The 18,616-nt window shown below is 67.5% G+C and overlaps 2 protein-coding genes across 4 annotated transcripts; both read left to right on the top strand.

Annotated features, from left to right (window-relative positions):
* The first annotated feature begins 7,118 nt into the window (after nt 1-7,118).
* Nucleotides 7,119-13,940, top strand: HR (HR lysine demethylase and nuclear receptor corepressor). 3 transcript variants are annotated; one of them, XM_088180152.1, is made up of 18 exons: nt 7,119-7,922; nt 8,470-9,319; nt 9,909-10,083; nt 10,542-10,780; nt 10,857-11,006; nt 11,092-11,178; nt 11,260-11,378; nt 11,509-11,587; nt 11,736-11,893; nt 12,007-12,222; nt 12,301-12,481; nt 12,588-12,663; nt 12,776-12,906; nt 13,053-13,151; nt 13,229-13,365; nt 13,430-13,597; nt 13,681-13,791; nt 13,878-13,940. In XM_088180152.1, exons 1-18 carry the CDS (start codon nt 7,119-7,121, stop codon nt 13,938-13,940), a joined length of 3,843 nt encoding a protein of 1,280 aa, XP_088036278.1. The 3 variants fall into 3 exon arrangements, with proteins under 3 accessions (XP_088036278.1, XP_088036279.1, XP_088036280.1); XM_088180153.1 differs by having other exon boundaries at nt 11,739-11,893; XM_088180154.1 differs by having other exon boundaries at nt 11,260-11,355; nt 11,495-11,587.
* A 662-nt stretch (nt 13,941-14,602) lies between these two features.
* Nucleotides 14,603-18,430, top strand: NUDT18 (nudix hydrolase 18). The gene is made up of 4 exons (XM_088180157.1): nt 14,603-14,633; nt 16,376-16,553; nt 16,959-17,172; nt 17,680-18,430. Exons 2-4 carry the CDS (start codon nt 16,398-16,400, stop codon nt 18,267-18,269), a joined length of 960 nt encoding a protein of 319 aa, XP_088036283.1. The 5' UTR covers nt 14,603-14,633; nt 16,376-16,397; the 3' UTR covers nt 18,270-18,430.
* The last annotated feature ends 186 nt before the right edge of the window (nt 18,431-18,616 follow it).

Genomic DNA, 18,616 nt, shown 5'->3' on the forward strand with positions numbered 1-18,616 from the left:
AGCTGCTGGAGCAAGTCCAGAGGAGGCCACGGAGATGCTCCAAAACTGGAGCCAGGCTGGGAGAGCTGGGGAAGGAAAAGCTCCAGGGAGAGCTCAGAGCCCCTTGCAGGGCCTGAAGGGGCTCCGGGAGAGCTGGAGAGGGACTGGGGACAAGGGATGGAGGGACAGGACACAGGGAATGGCTCCCTGCCTGCATCCTTGGGAGCTGGCAGGGGAGCGGGTGACGCAAGGCTGCTCCCTGTCCCTGTCACAGATGCTGCGATGCCAACCCCGGGCCGTGGTGGCCCCGGGCCAGGCACTGCCCGTTCCTGGAGGGCAGCAGCCTCAGGAACCCGGGGGTGCCATGGCCGGGCATTGAGGGGCTGTCACCCAACTCTGTCTCTCCCCGGGGACAGGGAAATGGAGTCATTACTCCTGAACGGGATTTACCTCCCCGGGGAGCTGTGGGGTGCTTGGGGTGCCACCTCCAGAGCCCCCCTGAAACCCCCAGATCCTTCCCTCCCCCCTCACCCCACCCTCCCGTGCTGTTGTAGGGGCTGGGAACAAACTGAACCCCCCCAAACCCACCCTGGTGACACCGAGTGACATCCACGCTCCTGCGCCCCCCTCCTCCTTCCCTGCCCCATTCCCAGCTCATTTCATCCCCACTGCTGTGGGATGCTCTGGCCATCCCTGGGCTGCCCTCACCACCCTCAAAGCGGCTATTTGGGGGTCCCAGGTGAGGGTGTGACCCCCCTGATCCCCGCGGGGCTCCCCCCATGGCTGTCCCCGGTCTGAGTCAGCTGTTCCGGGCTGGAGCCATGTGAGGCCGCGCACACATGGCTCCCCGCGCGGCACCGCGCTGTATTTTTAGCAGACGGTATCAAAAGCATAATTATGTCTGTTGTTTAAACGCAGCCTCTTTTCTGGCAGCCCCGGGAGCTCTCAGCTGCCTCCCGCCGCAGAGGGCAGGGAGGGCGGCGTGAGGAGCCGCGGGCGGGGGGCTGGGAGGGGCTGGGATGGGATGGGACGGGACCCCCCCCCCCCCCCTTTCCCTCCCTGGCCCTGCCGTGCAGGTAAAACCTCCCCTCCTCGTTCTGGGGGGGCTCCTGCTGCGCCCCCACAGCGTGTCCTCAAGCGCGGACATGCCGGTGAGCGGCTGGTGAGGATGATGATGATGATGAGGAGGAGGAGGATGGCGAGGAAGGGGATGACGAGTGGGAAGCGCGGCGGTGGCGGGAGGGGTCGGGAAAAGGGCGTTCGAGGTGACGGGAGTGTGGGAGGACACAGCTGAAGGAACGCTGCTGCATCCCCCCCCTCCTCCCCGCAGCCGCCTGTCCCCCCGGGGACCCGTCTGTCCCCAGCCAGCCCGCGCTGGCACCGACGAGGTTCCGGCTCCGTGTCCCTGCCGTGACACCGCGGGCTGAAGATTTTGGGGACCACAATCCCGGCTCCGTGTCCCTGCCGTGACACCACGGGGGCTGCTGGGCTGAGAATTTTGGGGACCACAGTCCCAAAATCTCGCGGGGAGCTGGGCACCACCTTCAGGTCGTGTTGGGGACTCCTCTCTGGGGGAAACTGAGGCAGAACATTTCCAGCCGCCAAGGGAAACTGAGGCAGCGAGCAGGAGCTGCCCATCGCTCCTGTCCCGCGTCCCCCAGCACCAGGATCCGTGTCACCGCATCACCCGCCCCGACAGCGGCTCCCCGGCTCCGGGACACCCCCGGAACGCGGCGGGGACACCGGAGGTGCCCGAGCTGAGGGCAGGAGCCCCCGGCTGCTGCCAGGTAGGTGCTGCCAGGAGCGCGGGCAGCTGCCAGCCCTGCCTGTGCGGCACGCAGGTGGCAGCGCGCTGCCCGTGTCCCTGGCTGCCGTCCTAAGCCCTTGGCCCCGGGGTGAGCTTTTAATTACATCAAGGTATTTGAAGCCGGTTCCTGGCTCTGGGTAAACAGGAGTCCCGGGCACGTGGAGGGAGGGGGGTCAGGGGGGTGGCACAGGACGGGCACCGTGCCCCCGCACCGCGGCTTGCCGGGACGGCTCGTCCTCCCCCGGGGAGGGAAGGAGGGATGAGGGGACGGCGGCATCCGGCAGCATCCATCACCTCCGGGTCCTCCTGAGTCCCCCCCGCGGCATCCCCCGGGACTGGCACAGGGGCATGGGGGACACCAAAGGCAAAGGTGGGTTGGCTGCGACATCCCGCGGTGGCCTCTGACGGGGACGAGCCGCTCCTTCCTTCTCCTCTCTCCTTCCTTCTCCTCGCTCCCTCTTCTCCTCGCTCCCTCCATCCCAAACTCCACCTTGACGGGTCGCTGCACCCCTTGCGGGGAAGGGGCGACCTGGGCCTGCCAGGGCGCGCTGGGGGTGCCCAGGAGCAGCCTCAGCCCTGGAGGGGGCGGCTCGTCTGTCCCCGGCAGCCAAGCGAGCGGGATTAGCGACGCTTACTCACCTCCCTGGGGAAAAGCGGGAGATTAGGGTCGGGAGAAGTGTCCGACCCTGCGGCGGCGGGGCCGCTGAGGCTGGCCGGGATCGGGACCGGCACCGGGGAGGTTGCCCAGGCCCCGCCGCACCGGCAGCCAGGGCTGGAGGGGAGCGCAGGCTGCCAGAGCAGTTGGGCTGTGGCCCTAATTCCCAGAAAGCTGCTCGTGTGGGAGTGAGTGTCCTCCCGTGCCCTCCGCTCCGCCGCAGCCTCCAGACTCCTGAAGGTTTGACGTGGGGTTTTTTTCTTTTTTTTTTTCTTTTTTTTCTTTCTTCTTTTTTTTTTTTTTTTTTTTTTTTTTTTTTTTTTTTTTTTTTTTTTTTTTTATTTAAGCGCCGGGTGCAGATTAACAAACACTGCCGCGGCCATCGCGCCCGATGCTGGGCACGGGGTGGGGGGAATCGCGGCTTCTTCCTCTGCCTGCACCCTCGGCTTCCTCACCTGCGCCGCGGTGGAGGCAGGTAGGTGCGTGCCGGGCTCTGTGCCGGGCTGGGAGGAGGAGGAAAAAGGAGGAGGAGGAGGAGGAAGAGGAAGGGCTGGGGTTCTGTGTATGCACTCCGGGCAAGCCAGAGTGAGGATCCATTTTGCATGAGAAAAAAGCCGGATTTTGGTTCTTGTGCGTCTGGGGGGGGGGGGGGGGGCAGAGCCCGCTCCTGGCAGGGCCGGAGGTGTCCTGGTCCAGGCAGGTGCTGTGGGCACCGGGACAGGGCTGGGCAGGATCCTGGGTCATCAGTAGAGACGTTCTGGGATACCAGGACCCTCATCCGTCCCCTCCCCCAGTGCTGGATCGTTCTGGGAATCCCCTGTCCCGCACGTGATGATCCCCGGGGACACCGTGGGGACAGTGTCCCTCCACCCCCCGTCCTCACAGCGTCCCTCCCATGCTTGGAGCGGGGCCGGGATGCCAAAGGTTCCGATTCGGGGGTTTCCGACCTCCCGCGGCGGCGTTCTGGCCAGCGCTCGGCTCCTGGGTGTTGCCGTCCCTCTGCTCGCCTCTGATTTGGGGGGAAATCAGGGATTTTGGAGCTCTGTGCCAATCCCCCGAGGCAGAACCCCCCTCGGGGGGGCTGGCAGGACTCAAACCCAGCCTGAACCCCCCCGGTTCACCCTGGGGACCCTCTGTGGGTCGTGCTGGGACAGGCAGGGAATGGAGGGACCCCAGCCAGGTTTTGGAGCTGTGGGAGCAGGCACGGATCGTGCTCCTGGGAAGGGGGGGGAGCAGTGGCTGAGCCCAAACAGAGCGTGGCTACCCCGTGGGGACTGCACTGGCCCCGGGAAGGTTTCACCAGGCCCTCAGGCTCCCTGGCACTCCGAGGGCAGCGTGGCGTGGGGAGGGGACAGCGCCCAGGGATGCTGCCCCAGTGCATGGTGGGAAATTCCCTCTTGTCCCTCCATCATCTCCCTCCTCCTTGCCCCAGCCATGGACCCTCCTTGGCTCTTCCAGCGTGGTTCATCCATCCCTGTGCCCACCTGTCCCTTCCATCGCGACATCCCCGACACCCCCAGAACCACCCGGCCACTCCAGGACGCTGCCGACCCTTCCCTGGGGTCCCTCCCTGGCTGCCAGCTCCGTCCCAGCCCTTCCGGATCCATCATTCCTGAGGAACCGAGGGAGGGAAGGAGGGAGGGAGGGAAGAGTTTTGTCTTTCAGCACCTTCTCATCGCAGGCAGGCGCGGGCTCTCCCTCGCCCCGAGCCCTGTCTGGGTCCCCTCCCTGTTCCCTGGCACCCACTGGGTGCAGCCAGCAGCACCCGGGCGCCGCTGTCCCCCAAACCCTCCCCTCCTGGGCCAGCAGAGCTCGGGGAGGAGGGGGTCCCGCTAAGCTGGGACCACCTGGCACGGCCAAATGACCCCGAGCCGTGCCCAGCAAGGGTTAAACCCCGCTGCCAGCTCCCAGCGGGACCGCACCGCAAGGAAGCCGCCGAGCTGGAGCCCGTGCTCGGCTGCTCGTGGAGCTGCTGCTGGGCTCCCGCGGGCCCTGGCCCGGCCTCACCCCTTCTCCCGTGCCCCCAGCCCGCCTGCCGAGCCGTGCCGAGCCGTGCCGGGGCAGCCGTGCCGAGGGATGCGGTTTATGTAAGGCGGGCACGTCCCGGGGACACTCGCGGGTTACATAAACCCGCACGGCGCTGCTGGCATCAGCAGCAGCTCCCCGGGAGCCCAGGAATGGGGGGTCCACCTGGGACACCCCCCTGGGTCTGCTCCTCGCTCTCCAGGGCTTGTCTGCAGGGTGCTGGTGGGTTTGGGGTCGGGGTGTTCTGGTGCTGGGAGTCCTGAGGCTTGGGGACAGTGTGGGGGGCACCCACAAGGTCCCAGGTTTTGCCTGGTGGGCTGCAGGGCACGGCTGGGATCTGTGTGATCCTGGGATCTGTGTGACCCTGGTGGGCACAGCTGGGATCTGTGTGACCCTGTTGGGCATGGATGGGTTCTGGGTGATCCTGGAATCTGTGTGACCCTGGTGGGCACAACTAGAATCTGTGTGATCCTGGAATCTGTGTGACCCCGGTGGGCTGCTAGGCAGGGACGAGTGGCCCCAGGCACTCTCCCCTCATCCCTGGTCAGGGTGGCACCATCAGGACGCTGTCCCAGCGTCCCCGTGCTCCACAAATCCCCTTTGCACCCCTCGGAGCGCATCCTGCTCTTCCCGCCTGGCTGCAGGGAGGTAGAGGAGCTCTGCCTTCATCCCAGGCAGCTGCAGGAGGGATGGTCTCGGTTCTGGACCACGACTTGAGGCCGGATCTGTAACCTTTGGCCAAAGCTGAAGGGGTTTGGGGTCCTGGGGACTCACATCCCCTAGGATGGCCACATGCTCCATACTGGACATGTCCCCACCAGTTCCCGAGCACCAGGACAGGGAATTTTGGCCCATCTCGGTGTTTCTCCCATTCCAGTTTCACCCGGAGCGGGCGGCTGGAGCCTTTCATTGGTGACGGGGCGGCCTTGGCGAACAAAGGGCGCTTTCTTCACCCGCACGGGGCAGAGCACACCTGCCCGCCTTGGCACCGCCGCCGGTGCCCCCGGGGCTGGGCGGCACCGCCGGCACCGAGCCGATTCCCGGTTCCCGGGCGTCAGCAGCCCCAGCATCCCTCCCTCCCTTCCCAGTCGCTGCCGGAGCCGGCGGAGGCTGCACGCTGCTGGGGAGCAGAGCCGCTGCCACCGCCTTGTCGCGCCGTCAGCGCCCCAGGATGCTCAAAACTGCCTAAAACCGGGGGAAGGTCCCGCTCGCGCTGCCGCTGCTCTCTGGGTACCCCTGTCCCCAAATCCCAGCCAGCCAGGACCCTCAGCTCGCAGGACGATAGGCAGGAGGAGCACGGAGCCTCCCAAGCCAATGGATCAAAAGCTGCAGCTCCGACACGCGGAGAAGAACATCCCCAGGGCCGCCAGGGCGGTTTTCTGCCTCCTCCAGATCCCGGAGCCGGATCCCTTCAGCCTGTGGGTTTAGGTGCTCCCGCCCGCCCGGCTTCACCTCTCCCGGAGCCGGTGTCACCAGCGGAGACCCCCGCTCGTCCTCGGCACTGGGGTCCCTGATGGACCCTCCAGGTAGCTGTGGGACAGTGGGGATGCTGGCCGAGCAGCGGGACCGGCTGGGATGGAGGACAGGGGACAATGTCACCCTGGGGCAGCTGGGGGGACCAGGGGGATGGCAGCTGGTGGGGCAGCTTCGGGAAACTGGGGAGCTGTGTTGGGAGAATTTCCTGAAATGGGGCGGGATGGGAGAGCCTGGCTGGGTCCTGTGCCCCGCAGGGATGGGGTGGCTGTCCCCAAGGTGTCCCTGTGCCCGAGGGTGCCCCGGCTCGGACAGGGTGGCCCGGGATGCTTCCCGAGCAGCGTGGGAATGGCTGGGATGGATGCGGTCCTGGGGAATGATGTGACGGGAACAGGCGGCTCTGGGGACACACGCTCCTGTCCCCACCCTGCTCCTGTCCCCATCCCAGCCCTCGGGGCGGCTCTGTCCCACCCCACAGCAGGGCCAGGAGCTGGGTGACCTCAGATCTGTCCCCCTCGGCTGCTCCAGGCAGGGCTGGGGGACACGGGGAAGGGACGCGACCGCCGGCGCTGCAAGGTCTGGCTCCGCACCCCGCGTCTGCGTGTGGCCCGGGTCCGGGAGGAGGGTTAATCCTACAAATCCCCCCAGGCATTTCTCCCAGGAGGGGCCCCTGGGAGCGGGGAGCTCCCCCCTCGTTGGAAGCCCTCCTGGGAAGCGCAGCCCAGCCCTGGCCGGAGGCAAATACCTGCGCGGGGCACGGCCTCCCCACGCTGGGTGCCAGCCGCCGGGCGCGGGGCCAGGCTGGGTGCGGAGGGACTGGTGGGCGCGAGGTGCGTCCCGGGCCGCCAGCCCCGCCAGGATGGGCTCAGGAGGGACGGGATGGGACGGGGACACACGCCCCAGACACGTGTCCACCCGCATCGTGCATCCCGACGGATGCCGCGGGGCAAGAGAGCTGGGGATCCCCCCCCGCCATGCCGGGGAGCCTCCCACCAAACACGGCAGGATGGAGCTGGGGGGTTGAAGGCAATCCCCCCAAGCATCCCCGTGCCTCAGTTTCCCCGCAGCGCTGCCCTGGCAGGGGTGGGTGCTGCTCCCCACTGATGTCCCTGTCCCTGCCCCCAGGATCCGGCCTGCCCGGGACGGCGCTGAGCACCACATGAGTGTCGGAGCAGCAGCATGGCCAGCGAAGCGAGGATGGGGGAGACCCCGGCGCGGTGGAGAAGAGCCCCGGAGGCAGCGCAGGACTCCCGGGGGATGGAGAGCAGCGGGATGGTTTTATCCCGAAGCGCTGCTGCCGAGCTGGGACTCCCGGGCTACCCAGAGCAACTGAGCTACGGGATGGAGAAAGGATGTCCCTGGAGGGGCTCCGAGGGATGTTTGGGACCCGTCCGGGAGCTCGCCGGTGGCCGCTTGGGCTGTCCCTACCCCCCGGCCCCGCCGTGCCTGCGGGACGCCCTGTGCCGCCCCAAGGACGGAGCCGAGCTCCCCCCGCTGCTGCCCCCCCGGAACGGGCAACCCAAAGCGGGCTGGGGGGAGCCCTGCAAGGATCGCCCGGGGCCTCGCTGGGCTGAGGCCGTGCTGGCCCCGCTGGCCCTTTACAGCCACGCGTACCACCGCTACCCCCTGCCCGTGCCAGGGCTGGACACGCCGCGCCCCGGCACGGCCGGCAAGCCCCGCAGCGCTGCGGGGGACACGGCCGGAGACCCCCCGGCTTTCCGCCACTGCCCCTTCCTCGTGGAGGCCAAGCACAGCCCCTTCCTCCTGTCCTCGCTGCTGCCCCCCGGGCCCCCGGCTGAGCCCCCGTTCGGCGGCGCGGGGCCGGAGGGGCCGGGCCTGGTGGGTGACGGGCGGTTCGCCGGCCTGGACTGGCGCTTGGGCTCCTACTCGCCCGCCTGGGGACAGCCCCTCTACTTGGGGGTCCCGCCGAGGTGCAAAGCGGCTCTGACCCCCTTCGACGACTGCTCCAGCTCAGGGAACAAGGTAGGACACCTCGGAGCGAGGATGCTCGGGGGTCCCGGTGCTCCCGGGAGGTGACAGCGGCTCCTGCCTCACCCGAACCCGGCTGGGAGCGAAAGGCGATGCTGGCACCCGCACCCAAGGCAGGGCCTGGCAGCTCCCCCGAGGGGACACAGCCCTCTGCTCCCCTCCTTACAGCTCGGCACGGGGGGTCCCAGCCCCCCGATGCGCCCCGGGGTGATGCTGCGGTGTCCCCGCGGGTGATGCCACCCCCGGGCTGAGTCACTGCGGCGGGAGCAGCGCTGCCACGGGGGCGTGGGGAGGCAGCGCTGCCAGCCCTGGGCGCGCCCCGTGCTGCTGCGGATCCCCATTCCTTTCCCACGCTGGCAAGCGGGGGACACGGGAACCCCAGAACCCAGCAGCGGGCACTGGGGAAGCACCGGGCAGCCTGACAAGGGTGTGGGGAAACTGAGGCAGGGGACCGGAATGCTCTCTCAGCAGGGATGTGGGTGACAGAAACGCGACAGGGCCCCACGCCTGGAGTGACAGCAGCCCCTCTGTTCCCTTCCAGGAGTTTTACGCGAAGAAAGAACCCGGGTTCCACCCCTCCGCCAAGAACCAAGCGGCGTCGCAGCTGCTGGGCAAGAGCCAAGCAGGGCAGGACAGAGACGGGGAGGGGGAGCCGGCGGTGCCGGAGCTGCCGGGAGCCCCGTGGAGGGATGGCCGGGCGGGGGGCAGCTCGGCGGTGCCCGCTCCCCATCCCCGCACGCCTCCCCCCGCTTCCAGCCACCCCCTGTTCCTCCTGCAGCCCGGCTCGGGGGGCTGCGGGGGGCCCTGGGTGAGCGCACGGCCCCACGGCGCCGATTTTTCCATGGACACGGGGCCGGGTCGGCCCTCGGAGCCCAAAGATGAGCGCCTGGGCTACCAGAGCGCCCAGCCCGACTCGCCCCCGGGGTGCGGGGAGCCCAATCCCTCTCCTCTGCTGGCGGACGGGCAGTACCCAGCGGCTCTGGCCAAGCCGGAGCCCCTCTCGGGCTGTCTGTGCCCCACTCCGGGCTGCGATGGGTGCCCGGGGGTGGGCTGCGGGGTGCCCAACCCCTTCGAGCCCAGCCTGGGCATGGCCGGGGGGCGTTTTCCGTGCCCCCCCAGCAACCACACCAAGCTGAAGAAGACGTGGCTGACGCGGCACTCGGAGCAGTCGCTGCCTCGCTCCAAAGCTCCCCGGAGGGATGGGGGTCCCGAGCCCGCCGGGGAGGGCAAGCGCTCGGCCAAACGCCCCCACGGCACCGCCGATGGTCCCCGCGCTGCCGGCGAGGGAGCCGGGGCAGCCAAGAGGGGCACCAAGGCCACCGTGTGCCCGGGTGAAGGCACGGAGAGCGCGGGGGACCCCGAGGAGAGGAGGATGGAGCTGGGAGATGGAGGTGAGGATGCACAGGATGCACAGCCGGGCCGGGGACAGGGCGGGGGCAGCACCCAATCCCAAGGGAATTTTGGATCCCGGTTGCCGGCGCCCACAACACGAGCTGGGAACACGTGTGGGCTGCGGAACCTGCTGCGCTGGGGTTTTTCCCGGCGTGACTGGGTCTGGCAGCGATTCCCAGGATGGGCACGGATCGAAATGTCCCTGTGGGGCAGCGTGGCACCCTCGGGTGGGATTCCCGGGGGTTGGAAGTGCTGGAAGGGCTGGGTCAGTGACTCCTCGGGGAGGTGTTGGCATCCCAGCCCTGACCTCCGCGCAGCTCCAGCCCTACTTTCCAGCCCTACTTTCTGGCCCAGTTTCCAGCCCCCGCCACAGCGTGCCAGTCACAGGATCCCAAAATCCCGGAATGGTTTGGGTTGGAAGGGACTTTAAAACCCATCCAGTCCCAACCCCTTGCCATGGGCGGGGACAACTTCCACCAACCCAGGTTGCTCCAAGCCCCGTCCAACCTGGCCTTGGGTATTTCCAGTCCCTCGCAGCTGGTGTGGATGGGGCTCCACAGTGTCCCCAAGCATTTCCCGTGTCCCCAGAGCCGCCCGGCCGTGCGGGGGAGCCGTGGTGCCTGCAGAGCCTGCCCTGCACGGCGCTGCCCCCGAGCATCCCCCGCTGCTGTGCCTGCGCCCCCCGAGCCGGGGGGGACCCCGAGGGCGAGGAGGATGAGGAAGAGCCCCCCGAGAGCACCTGCAGGCTGATGCATTTCCGCAGGTGAGCCCGGGCTGAGCTCACAGGGTGAGGGGGTCCAGCAGGACGTGTAGGGGGAGCATCCCCTTCTTTGGAATATCCCTTTTGATCACCCCACTTTGCAATGTCCCCTTCTATCGCCCCACTCCAGGGTGTCCCCTTCCTGTCACCCCACTCCTGAGCGTCTCCTCTTTAGAGCATCCCCTCCCTTCACCCCACTTTGAAGCATCCCTTCCTGTCACCCCAATTCAGAACACCCTCTCCCATCATCCTGTTTTAGAGCATCCCTTCCTGTCACCCCTCTTTGGGACACCGTCACCCTATTTTGGAGCATTCCCTCCCCTCACCCCACATTTTTGTTCCTTTCCTTGTCCTGCCGCTTTCGAGCATCCTCTCCCCCCTCTCCAATCTTTCACCTCTTGTCTCGTCACCCAAATTTGAGCGACCTCCCGTCCCCCCAACTCTGTCCCCTCTCCCCACAGGTTGGCCCTGGGGAACAACGGGGACCTGAGCGTCGATGGCCTCTGCACTCTGGGGGAGGCCGAGGGGGAGCTGCTGGAAATGGCCGGCCCCGAATCGGGGGGCAGGAATGTGGGGGGCAGGAATGTGGGGAGCAGCCTCTGCCTGGCCAAATACCTGCTGAGGGTCCTGGGGGACCCCTTCTGTGCCGCCGTCCGCAGGGACAGGGACACGTGGCCAGGAGCCCCCGGCGGGCCCGAGGGTAAGCAGGGCCCAGGGTGGGGGTGACATTGGGGACACTGGGGACACTGGGGACGCTGAGGCTGTGTTTCCCGCAGGGGTGACAGGCTGGAGGCGGGGGGAAGGAGCCCCCCAGCTCTGTGACGCCTGCCAGCGTGGCTTCTTCAACTCCCACTGGAGCTGCGCCAGATGTGGCTTCCAGCTGTGCCCCGACTGCCACCGCAGCAAGCGGGAGGACAGCGGCCCTGGTATGGGGACAGGGAGGGGTGGAAAAAAGAGGGTGTCAGCCCTGGGGGGCTCAGTGGGGACAAACGCACCCTCTCTCTGGCACAGAGGGTCCAGCGCTGCCACCCCAGTGCACCCCCGGACGGGGCCACCCCGTGTCATCCCTGGTCCCCACACAGTTCGTCCCCAGCTGTGGTGAGTGTGTCCCCCCCAGCCCCAGAACCCCTCTTTGGCCACTGCTGGGGTGTTGACACCCCTGTCCCCATCTGTCCCCAGTCCTGACCCGGCTCTGGAAGCTCCTGCACGAGGTCAGAGTCAAGTTTGGCATCGAGTCGCGCTGTCCCTGCAGGGAGGGGACAGCGGAGCAGAGCCTGGCAGAGTCCCCGGGCAGGCAGGTACGGCGGGGGGGGACTGTGAATGCTGGGGTAAAAAGGGGTGCAGGTGCACCCCAACCCTGCACAGGGCGTGTCGGGGGCGTGGGATGTGGCTCCCACCTGGATCCCCACCTGGTCCGGGGTGTTGCAGGAGCCGCCGGGGGCCGCGGTGCCCACCCTGCCACCCCGCAGCCACGGCCCAGCCGAGCCCACCCGGCCCATCAAGGAAGGTAGGGCCGGCTGCGACCCCCCCGCGGCGGGGGGGTCAGGGATGCTGCACCCCGTCCCCTTTTTGGGGTGCTGGGTGAGGGGTGGGGGGGGGTGGTGGTGACACGCAGAGGGCGGCGTGGGCAACCCTGAGCGTGTTGTCCCCTGGAGCAGAGAGAGCCGAGGAGGGGCCGCACCCCCCGGCGCGGGGGGGACCCGTGCAGACCACGACCCTGTGCGACCTCCTGGCCTCCACGGCCGTGAAGCTGTGCCTGGGGCAGGACGGGGTGCGCATGGCCTTCGCCCCCGTGGCACCTGCCCTGCCCACCGTGAGTCCCGTGGCCATCGGGCCACCCCGTCCCCTGCTGCCCACCCCGCTTTTTGGGGTGTCTGCGTGGGCTGAGGGGCTCCCTAATTGTATCCCCGCTCCCCTCTCCTCCAGGATAATCGCCTGACCAGCATCCTGGACAGCATCATCGCCCACGTGGTGGAGAGGAAGATCCAGGAGAGGCAGGCGGGGGGCGAGCTGAGCCCCCCCAGCTCACAGGACCCCCCCGCATCCCACTGCGTGCTGGCCCCCAGCGGGCTGCTCTGGCTGCACGACCCCGGCCACGCCAGCAACTACAAATTGTTCCAGGAGCACTGGAGGCAGGGCCAGGTGAGCCCCCCATCCCTGGGGACACCCGGGAGTCCCTCCAGCTTCCCCTGAGCCCACTGAGCCCGGCTGCCCCGGCAGCCTGTGCTGGTTTCAGGGCTGCAGAAGAGGCTGGAGGGGCGGCTGTGGGCGCCCGAATCCTTCCAGCCCTCGGGGGAGGAGGAGAAGGAGGAGGAGGTGGAGGCCGTGAACCTGCGGGCACCGCAGAGCAGAGTCCGGATGAGCAGCCGCGAGTTTTGGGATGGCTTTGCTGCCAGCACAGGTGAGGGGACGAGGAGTCTGTGGGGTCCCCAGTGTGATTTTTGGGGTGAGGTGTGATGGGAGCCGGGCTGTGCACCCCTGATGCGACACCGAGCTCCCTCCCACAGCATCCCCGGGGCAGCAACAGAGCAGCGGGGACCTGCTGAAGCTGGAGAGTGGCTTTGGGGACACGGAGCTGAGCCGGTAGGTGACAGCACAGGGGGTGGCATCGCCTCGATGTCCCCAGGAGTGGGCCAGCGGGGCTCAGTGGGGTTGTGGGGGGTCCTGAGTGTCACCGCACCCCTCTGTGCCACAGAGCCACCAACCTGCGTGCCAGCCTGCCCCTGCCCGAGTACTGCGGGGCCAGCGGCCGCCTCAACTTGGCCACCTACCTGCGGGGCCAGCGAGACCGGCGCTGGTTGCGCCCGCGCGTCCGAGTGGCCTATGGTGAGTGCGGTACCGGGAATTTGGGGGTACTTGGGCTTTAGGGGATACCCGGGTTTTGGGGGACACCCGGGCTTTTTAGGGCTCTCCCCGCCTACTCTGATACCTGAAGCTCACCCTCCCCCCGCCCACCCCAATCCCTTTTCCAGGTGTGCATCCTCAGGAGCGGAAATTTGGGACCAAAAACCTGTCGGTGGAAGCGGCCGATTCCATCAGCGTCCTGGCCCACGCAACTCCAGCCCCACGGGGTACGGGAGGCACAGGGGGGGTCCCCCCCATCCCAGATCCCGTGCCCAGGATCCCCCTGACCCCTCTCTGCCCACAGACGTGCTCCTGCCAGGGGACATGGATGAGCTGGACGCGGTGCTGCGGGAGCGGCTCCGGGACAGCGGGCGGCCCGGGGCACTGTGGCACATCTTCCGTGCCGAGGATGCGGGGCGGATCCGGGATTTCCTGCGCAAGGTGGGTGCCACCACCCCCGGCCCCGCTCCAACCCGCGGCTCCGCTCACCCCTGGCACCCCACAGGAATCCGAGGAGCCGGGACAGGATGGGGCGGTCAAGGCGGAGCCCCCCGGCCGCTACCTGGACCCTGCCCTGCGGCGGCGGCTGCGGGACGAGTGCGGGGTGAGCGGCTGGAGCCTCCTCCAGCTCCCGGGGGACGCCGTGCTGGTCCCCGCAGGGGCTCCCCACCAGGTAGGCGACCCTGAACACCCCTCCCCTCCCCGAGAGGCTGTGCCAACCTCCTGGGGAAACTGAGGCACGGCAAACCCCGGTAGGTGCAGAGCCTCAGCGGCACCATCAGCGTGGAGCAGCAATTCCTGTCCCCCGAGAGCGCCGTCCGCCTCCGCACCGACCCCGCCGGGACCCCGCGCCAGCTCCGCGCCCAGGTGGGTGTTCTGGGGAGAAATTTCTCCCAAATTCCCCAAAATTGCCCAAATGGGAGGTGCTGAGCTCCCTCTTTGCACCCTCGCAGCTGGATGGGATGATCCTCGCCGCTGTGCGGGAGGCTCTGGGGGTCCTGCGGGGCTGCAAGTGAGGCCACGGCGCAATGGGAGGACACCGGGAGCTTCGGTCACGGTGACGGCCGGGACACCGTGGGGAGCCGGGACCGGGCACCTTTCACTCGGTGCTTTGCTCCAAGAGCTCCCAGGGTGCTCGGGGCAGGAGGAATAAAGTGTCCAGCACCACCAGCACCCACCTCGGTGTCTCCTTTTATTCCCCTCTCCATCCCATTGAGGTCAGGGATGGCCTCCCTCCATTTCCCCTCCATCCCATTGGGGTCAGGAGTGGTCTCCAGCACGAGACAATTAATTAACACCGGGCAATGGGCACATGGGTACACAATTAATTAACATGCGACAATGGGCACATGGGCACACAATTAATTAACACCGGGCAATGGGGAATTAATTAATTAATGGGCAATAAGAGCTGGGCAAAGGGCGCTGTGCAGTGGGCACCGTGCCATGAACAAAAGGCGATGGTCACCATGCGACGAACCCTCCCCCCTCCCCCGTGCCGCTACCCCCGTGTGAATCAGCACCGACCAATTAACCGACAGTAATTAACTCTGCGCCACGCACTCTGCGCCACGCGGCCCCTTTAAGGCCAAGTCCCGCCCTATATGAGTGACAGCGAGATTAACCAATGAGCAGCGAGCTGCGCTGACAGGATAACCAATAGGCGGCGAGCAGGGGGGCGGGGCCGGCGCGGCGGAGCCCCCGGCGCGGTGAGTGCGCGGCGCATGCGCGGGGCGGGCAGGGGGCGGTGGGGTCCCGGAGCTCGCCCGGGGACGCCCGGAACCCCCCGAGCTTCACCGCAGCCCCCCGACCCTTCCTGGATCCCCCTGACGCTTCTTGCAGCCCCCTCCCATCCTTCCCGCATCCTCCTGATGCTGCTTGCAGCCCCCCCCACGCCTTCCTGCAGCCCCCCCGACCCTTTCTGCGTTCCACCCATCTTCAGTGCAGCCCCCCGACCCTTATTGCACCCCCCGACCCTTATTGCAGCACCCCCCAAATCCGTGCCCCCGTTGCAGTCCCCCAAATCTTTATTGCAGCCTCCCTAGAGCACCCTGTAGCCCTCCCAAACCTTTATTGCAGCTCCCCAAACTCTCCCTTAATTGCACCCTGTGCCCCCCCAAACCCTCTCTGTAGCCCCCCCAAACCCTTCTGTTACTGCAGCCCCCAAACCCTCATTTCAGCCCCCAAACTCTCCCCTGTAGCCCCCCCAAACCTTCCCCTTACCGCAGCCCCCAAACCCTCCCTTAATCTGCACCCTGGAGCCCTCCCAAACCTTTATTGCAGCCCCCAGACCCTCCCTTAATTGCCCCCAATAGCCCCCCCCAAACCCTTCCCTGTACCCCCCAAGCCCCTAACGCACCCCCAGCCCCCCCCCCCCATTGCACCCTGCAGCCCAGCTCGCCCCCCTGCCCCCCGCTGCCCCCCACCCTGTGCCCCCCAGACTGGGAGCAGCCTCTCCCCCAGAGCGCCCTGCAGCCCTACTGGGACCCCCAGTCCCCCCCCAGCTCCAGCCCCCCCGGCACCCCCCAGCCCAGCGAGCTCTTCTACCCCAGCCCGGGCATCTCCCAGTCCAGCCGGCCCTACCCTCCCAGTGCCCCCCAGTCCAGCCAGCCCTTCCCCACCAGTATCTTCCAGTCCAGCCAGCCTTTTCCTCCCAGTATCTTCCAGTCTGGCCAGCCTTTTGCTCCCAGTATCTTCCAGTCCGGCCAACCTTTTCCTCCCAGTATCTTCCAGTCCGGCCAGCCTTTTGCTCCCAGTATCTTCCAGTCCGGCCAGACTTTTCCTCCCAGTAACCACCAGTCCAGCTACCCCTTTCCCCCCAGTATCTTCCAGTCCGGCCAGCCTTTCCCCCCCAGTATCCTCCAGTCCGGCCAGCCCTTCACCTCCTTCAGCTTCCCGTGCATCCTTCAGTCCAGCCAGCCCTTCTCGTACCGCAGCCCCCCCCGGCTCCCCAAATCCTGCCAGCTCTTCCCCCTGTGCCCCCCGCAGTCCAGCCAGCCTTTCCCGTGCTGCGCCCCCCCATGCCTGCCCCAGTCCAGCCAGCCCCTGTCGTACCGCAGCCCCCCCCGGCTCCCCAAACCTAGCGACCCCTTCCCTTTCCCCCTGGGGGTCCCCCAATCCAGCAGACCCTTCCCCTTCTGCACCCCGCCCTGCATCGCCAAAGCCACCGAGCTCTTCCCTCGCTACGTCCCCCCCCAGCCCAGCAGACCCCTCCCCATTTACACCCCGCTGCACATCCCCCAGTCCAGCAGACCCTTCCCCTCCTCCAGCACCCCTCAATCCCCCTCTCCGTGCACCCCACAATCTCCGGATCCCCTCCCTCACCACCCCCTGCAGCCCCCCCGCCGCCGCGGCTCTTGGTCCCCTCTCCTGCACGTTTGGGGGGTCCCCTCGCCACCCCAAAACCCCGCCACGCCCTGAGCTGGCCCCGCTCCCGGTCCCGTCCCCGCAGCTGCCGCGGGACCGCCGTGCCCATGGGGGACGCGCCGGTGCCGGAGCTGGAGGCGGTGCTGGATGGAGGAGGTTGGGACGTGGGGACAACTTTTGAGGGGTCCCCCGCGACCCCCGGGCCCGTCCGCCTGGGCAGGAACGTTTGCTACGTGGTGCTGGCCGTGCTCTTCAACCAGGAGGTGAGGCAGCCCCGGGTCCCAGTGCCCCCCAGTCCAGCCAGGTCATTCCCCCAGTACCCCCAGTCCAGCCACCCTTTGCTACCAGTGCCCCCCAGTCCAGTCAGGTCATTTCCCCAGTACCCCCATTCCACCCCCCAGTACCCCCACTCCATCCCCCAGTGCCCCCAGTACCCCTATTCCAGCTCCCCAGTGCCCCCATTCTAGTACCCCCAATGTCCCCATTCCAGCCCCCCAGTATCCCCAGTACCCCCCAGTACCCCCAGTCCAGCCCTCTAGTACCCCCAGTCCATTGCCCCAGTACCAATACCCCCCAGTGCCCCTATCACCCCAATTCCATCCCCCCAGTGCCCCCAGTACCCCCCAATACCCTCCCAGTGCCCCCAGTATCGCCAGTCCCGCCCGCAGGACGCGGTGCTGCTGGTGCAGGAGGCCAAGCCCGAGTGCCGTGGCCGCTGGTACCTCCCCGCGGGCCGCATGGAGCCGGGCGAGGGCATCGAGGCCGCGCTGCGGAGGGAGGTGAGGGAGGAGTCGGGGCTGGACTGCGAGCCCCTGACGCTGCTGGCGCTGGAGGAGAGGGGCCCGGCCTGGATCCGCTTCGCCTTCCTGGCACGGGCCACAGGTTTGTGTCCCTTGGTGCTCCGAAGAGCCCGGGGGGGCTTGGGGGGAGTGTCCCCAGCTGGCCCCGTGATGGGGATCTGTGTGCCCTGAGAGTTCCATGATGGAAAGTGGCACTCCCGTGATGGGAATCCTTGTCCCCTCCCAGTTCCATGATGGGTATCTGTGTCCCCCGCCAGTCCTATGATGGGTAATCCTGTCCCCTGACATTTCCATGAGAAGTGGCATCCCTGTGATGTTTATCCCTGTCCCCTGCCAGCCCCTTGGTGGCTGTCAGTGTCCCCACCCACCCCTATACCCCAGTGCCACCTGCCGCCTTTGTGCCAGGTCACTGATGTCCCTTGCAAGCCCCATGATGGATTTTGGCATTTTTGAGCCAGGACATCGCTGTCCCCTGCCACCACCCCCCCAAACCGCATGCAGGGCCACCATTGTCCCCTCTCAGGGCCCCCTCAGCCCCTCCCCGCTGTCCCTCTGTCCCCCCCAATCCGAGCCACCCCTGCACGCTCAGGTGGGACCCTGAAGACCCTGGAAGAGGCCGATGCCGAGTCCCTCCAAGCCACCTGGTGGCCCGGGGACCCTCGTTCGTTGCCGCTGCGCTCTCTGGACATCCTGCCCGTGCTGGAGCTGGCCACCCGCTACCGCCAGAGCCCCGCACACCCCCCGACACTGCCGCGGGAGCTGCCCTGCTCCCCGCTCTGCCTGCGCCTCCTCCTGCCCTTCTCCAACGCCGCCGGCGACCTGTGGCTACTGCTGGCCACCGCTGGCACCCCGCACCTGCCCGTGGTGGCCTGTGGCACGTCCCGCTCCGAGCTCCGCGCGGGGCTGCGCTCGCCCCTGCTGCGGCTACTGCGGGACCGCCTGGCTTGGGAGCCACAGCCCGGAGCTCTGGGGCTGCTGGGGCTACAGCACCGGCCTGGGGGGATTGGGGACAATGATGGCATCTGCTTCAATGTGGTGCTGAGCATCTCCCCGGCGAGCCAGCGGGACGAGCCCCCCAAGCCCCGCGACCCCGCGCTGCGCTGGTGGCCCGTGCGGGAGGAGCGGCTGCGGGGCCGAGTCCTGCAGAGGATCCGGGCCACGGTGCCCGTGCGGAGTTAGGGCACAAAAAAGCTGGATTTGGGAATTGGGGGGTGGGCTGAGAGGGACACGCAGCTCGGGGTCGTGCTGGCCATGGGTGGGGGGTGCTGTGGGGTTGGGTTGGGGTTTGGGGGTGCTGAGAGTAGAAATAAAATAAACCCAGCGCTGCTGCTGCTGCTGCATCTGGGTCCCTGGGTGTGGTTAGAGGGGATATGGGGGGGAAAATGGGGTTTTGGGGTGTTTGGGGGAAATGGGGACTGGAGTTTGAGGGAAGATGGGGAGTGGGGTTTGGGGGAAAATGGTGAGTGGTATTTGGGGGTGTTTGAGGGAAATGTGAGTGGGGTTTGGGGGTGTTTGGAAAGGGGCAC

The sequence above is a fragment of the Sturnus vulgaris genome, chromosome 28, assembly GCF_052056855.1.
Source record: "Sturnus vulgaris isolate bStuVul1 chromosome 28, bStuVul1.hap1, whole genome shotgun sequence".
NCBI classification, from domain to species: Eukaryota; Metazoa; Chordata; class Aves; order Passeriformes; family Sturnidae; genus Sturnus; species Sturnus vulgaris.

What these genes read in the sequence shown, in the direction of transcription:
- HR (XM_088180152.1), top strand. Translation starts at nt 7,119, where the DNA reads ATGGCCAGCGAAGCGAGGATGGGGGAGACCCCGGCGCGGTGGAGAAGA. An exon ending in GCTCCAGCTCAGGGAACAAG is followed by an intron (nt 7,923 to 8,469) that starts GTAGGACACCTC and finishes GTTCCCTTCCAG; the next exon opens with GAGTTTTACGCGAAGAAAGA. An exon ending in GATGGAGCTGGGAGATGGAG is followed by an intron (nt 9,320 to 9,908) that starts GTGAGGATGCAC and finishes CCGTGTCCCCAG; the next exon opens with AGCCGCCCGGCCGTGCGGGG.
- NUDT18 (XM_088180157.1), top strand. Translation starts at nt 16,398, where the DNA reads ATGGGGGACGCGCCGGTGCCGGAGCTGGAGGCGGTGCTGGATGGAGGA. An exon ending in CCGTGCTCTTCAACCAGGAG is followed by an intron (nt 16,554 to 16,958) that starts GTGAGGCAGCCC and finishes TCCCGCCCGCAG; the next exon opens with GACGCGGTGCTGCTGGTGCA. An exon ending in CTTCCTGGCACGGGCCACAG is followed by an intron (nt 17,173 to 17,679) that starts GTTTGTGTCCCT and finishes CTGCACGCTCAG; the next exon opens with GTGGGACCCTGAAGACCCTG.